Source organism: Lolium perenne, chromosome 5 (assembly GCF_019359855.2).
Source record: "Lolium perenne isolate Kyuss_39 chromosome 5, Kyuss_2.0, whole genome shotgun sequence".
NCBI classification, from domain to species: domain Eukaryota; kingdom Viridiplantae; phylum Streptophyta; class Magnoliopsida; order Poales; family Poaceae; genus Lolium; species Lolium perenne.
In genome coordinates, this window is record NC_067248.2 from 135,066,547 (window position 1) to 135,069,602 (window position 3,056).

At 52.6% G+C, this 3,056-nt stretch overlaps 1 protein-coding gene across 1 annotated transcript; it reads left to right on the plus strand.

Moving 5' to 3' along the window:
• Positions 1–548: 548 nt before the first annotated feature.
• On the plus strand, positions 549–1,392 carry LOC139831603 (uncharacterized). Its single transcript, XM_071820902.1, has 2 exons — positions 549–1,227; positions 1,337–1,392. The coding sequence occupies exons 1-2, from the start codon at positions 549–551 to the stop codon at positions 1,390–1,392; spliced, it is 735 nt and encodes a 244-aa protein (XP_071677003.1).
• Positions 1,393–3,056: the final 1,664 nt, after the last annotated feature.

The window sequence follows — 3,056 nt, forward strand, 5'->3', positions numbered from 1 at the left end:
TGAAGCGGGATATTGCCTTCTTTATCGCTCGATGTGATGTCTGTCAGAAAGTTAAAGCGGAACACCAACGCCCCGCCGGATTACTGCAACCTTTGAAGATACCAGTGTGGAAATGGGAAGAAGTGGGAATGGACTTTATCACCGGACTTCCGAGATCTAGCCGTGGACATGATTCCATTTGGGTAATAGTTGATCGTCTCACAAAAGTCGCTCACTTCCTGCCGGTCAAGACCACCGATCGCGGTAGAGCGTTAGCTGATCTCCACATCTCCCGTATTGCTAGCCTTCACGGCGTTCCCAAAGTCATCGTGTCAGATCGAGGCACCCAGTTCACTTATTGTTTCTGGCAGAAGCTTCATGAAGCTATGGGCACCAAGTTATCATTCAGTACCGCCTACCATCCCCAAACCGGAGGACAGACCGAAAGGGTAAATCAAATCCTAGAGGACATGCTTCGAGCCTGCGTTCTTGCTTATGGAACCAAATGGGAAGATTGCCTGCCCTTCTCCGAGTTTTCTTATAACAACAGTTATCAAGCCAGTCTTCGGATGGCCCCCTTTGAAGCCCTCTATGGGAGGAGATGCCGAACCCCTCTCAATTGGACCGAGACCGGAGAAAGCCAAGTGTTCGGGTCAGACATACTTCGGGCAGCAGAGGAACAAGTTCAGCTTATTCGTGACCGACTGAGAGCTGCACAGTCCCGCCAGAAGAGTTACGCTGACTCCAAGCGTCGAGAGTTAACTTTCTGCGCCGGAGATTTCGCCAATCTCCGGGTAACCCCACTCAAAGGAATGAAACGTTTCCATGTCAAGGGCAAGCTTGCGCCTAGGTATATTGGTCCTTTCAAGGTACTAGGACGAAGAGGAGAAGTGTCTTACCAGCTTGAATTGCCCCCGGAATTGTCAGAGTTCCATGACGTCTTCCATGTCTCCCAACTTCGGAGATGCCTCCAAGCACCAAACAAGACTGAAGTTTTTAAGGATATCGACTACCGTGCAATCGACCTCAATCACGACTTAACCTACAGAGAGAACCCCATCCGTATTCTAGAAGAAGCCATTAGGGTTACCCGCCGGAGGAAGATTAAATTCTTCAAGGTCCAATGGAGCAATCACTCTGAAGATGAAGCCACCTGGGAAAGAGAGGATTATCTGAGACAGGAATTTCCACATCTGTTCAAGCTCCTAGCCGTGGAATCTCGGGACGAGATTCTTTTAAGGGGGGAAGGTCTGTAACATCCCATTTTTCAGAACCTGCATTTTCTTCCTACTTAAAAATTTGGACCAACAAAAACTTTTCATTTTATGTCTGCTAGAGTTTTACTTGTGTCATGCAGGGTATGGTCTTAAAATTTTCCTTAGGATTGTGAAATTGAAAGCTTACCTAGGCTAATATTTTAGTACCTCAACTTAAGTCAGTAGGATTTTGACCCTTTATGTGTTGACACCAACCCCTTCTATTTGTTTTCCTCTCCACTTAAAACCCTAGATTTGTGTTTGACCATCACCATCTGAACCAGGGGGAGACACTTCCCTCTCTTTTGTTGGATCAGGTCATCTCATCACTTAGGGTTACACCACCCACACCAACACCTTTTGTTGTCCATTTAAATCCTTTTTCTACATCACATGTGCTTGTGCACTCGTCACCAAAAATTGGCACAATCATTGGTATGGCCCCTTCTCACATTTTTCACCTCTGCCCCCTTTTGTTTTGTTTCTTTTTCTCTCCTTGGAGATTAGCCGAGAGGTGAGAAGAGGGGAGACTTCCCCCTCTCTTTTTTTTCTTCTCTTCCCTCTCTCTCTTTTTCTCCTCTATTCTGGGCCGTGGCCGACGCCACCCCTCTCTCTTCACCCTGGCCCAAACCCAACCCCTCCACCTCTCCCTCTCTGGCCCAAAACGCCACCGGCCCCTCTCTCTTTCCTACGCCAAAAACCCTAGCCACTAAACGCACGCGCGCCACGGTGGTCAAGCGACATGATGGCTCGACGCCTCGCGTCACCCGCCATCACGCCTCGCCTACCGTGCATCGCCTCGTTCCCCTCCCTCGCTGACGCCACCCGCCCAACATCATTGCGGGCCCAGCCGCTGACGTCTGCCCTCGCCCGCCCGTTGGCCGACGCCACCGCCCCTCCCACTACCGCGCCCCTCTCTGCCTATAAAAGGCCACCCACAGACGCGCCTCTCCCCTTCAGCTCCCCACTCACTACGCCGCCAGGCTGCCTCTCCCACTCCCCGGCTGCTCAAGCGGCAGCCGTGCCACTGTTGCGACGCGCCATTGGCGCTCACCACGGTCACCGTGAGGGTGACGCGCAGGTGGTCACTGCCGCGACGCCACCGACGCCTCCCTCCCTACTCCCTCGCCACCAGCACCCTCTCCTGCATCCCCTAACCCTCTCTCTGCCCCTAACGCGTAGATCGGCAGCAGAGCGACGACGCCGACGACGAGCCGACGCCGCCCGTGCCGCTGTTGATGTCGCGGGAGGAGGAGCAGACGCCCCTGGACACCGCCAGTGCATGCACCCGACGCACAACTACGCCACCACACCGCCTGCACCGAGCCTCGCCATCGCCAGGCGCTGGTAAGCCATCGCGCCGCCCCTTTCTCCCTCTGCGCCGGCGAGCGCCGCGGATGTCGATTGCGCGCCAGATTTGGGTCGTCCGATCCAGATCCGAGGGCCGCATGGCGCATGCACGACCACGTCGGCGTGCATGGCCACATCGGCTGGTCTGGCCCGCCACTGGCCCCTGGCCTTTTTCTTTTTCCTTTTTTCTTCAGGCCACCGGAGAGCCCCACTGGGCCGGCCCATTCGGCACAGCACCGCACGGCCCAGGGCGTTCCCGCCCTTTTTATTATTTGAAAATTTGTTTAACAGAAAATAAAATTGAAAATCTGCATGTTTACTGATTTGTTAATAAAAATAGTTTGGTACCTCCGATTGATGTGATTCCAAGTGTATTAGAACCAGTATGAAATTACCTTTCAGATGCCACTGACCTTGTACTTTTAGGATTTTTGTGCAATTTTTAATAAATAAAACTTGATCTCTGTTTCT

Bases quoted from the DNA above. Each gene is read 5' to 3' on its own strand.
- LOC139831603 (XM_071820902.1), top strand. From the start codon at position 549: ATGGCCCCCTTTGAAGCCCTCTATGGGAGGAGATGCCGAACCCCTCTC. The intron at 1,228-1,336 runs GTCTGTAACATC...TGTGTCATGCAG, and splicing joins GATTCTTTTAAGGGGGGAAG to GGTATGGTCTTAAAATTTTC.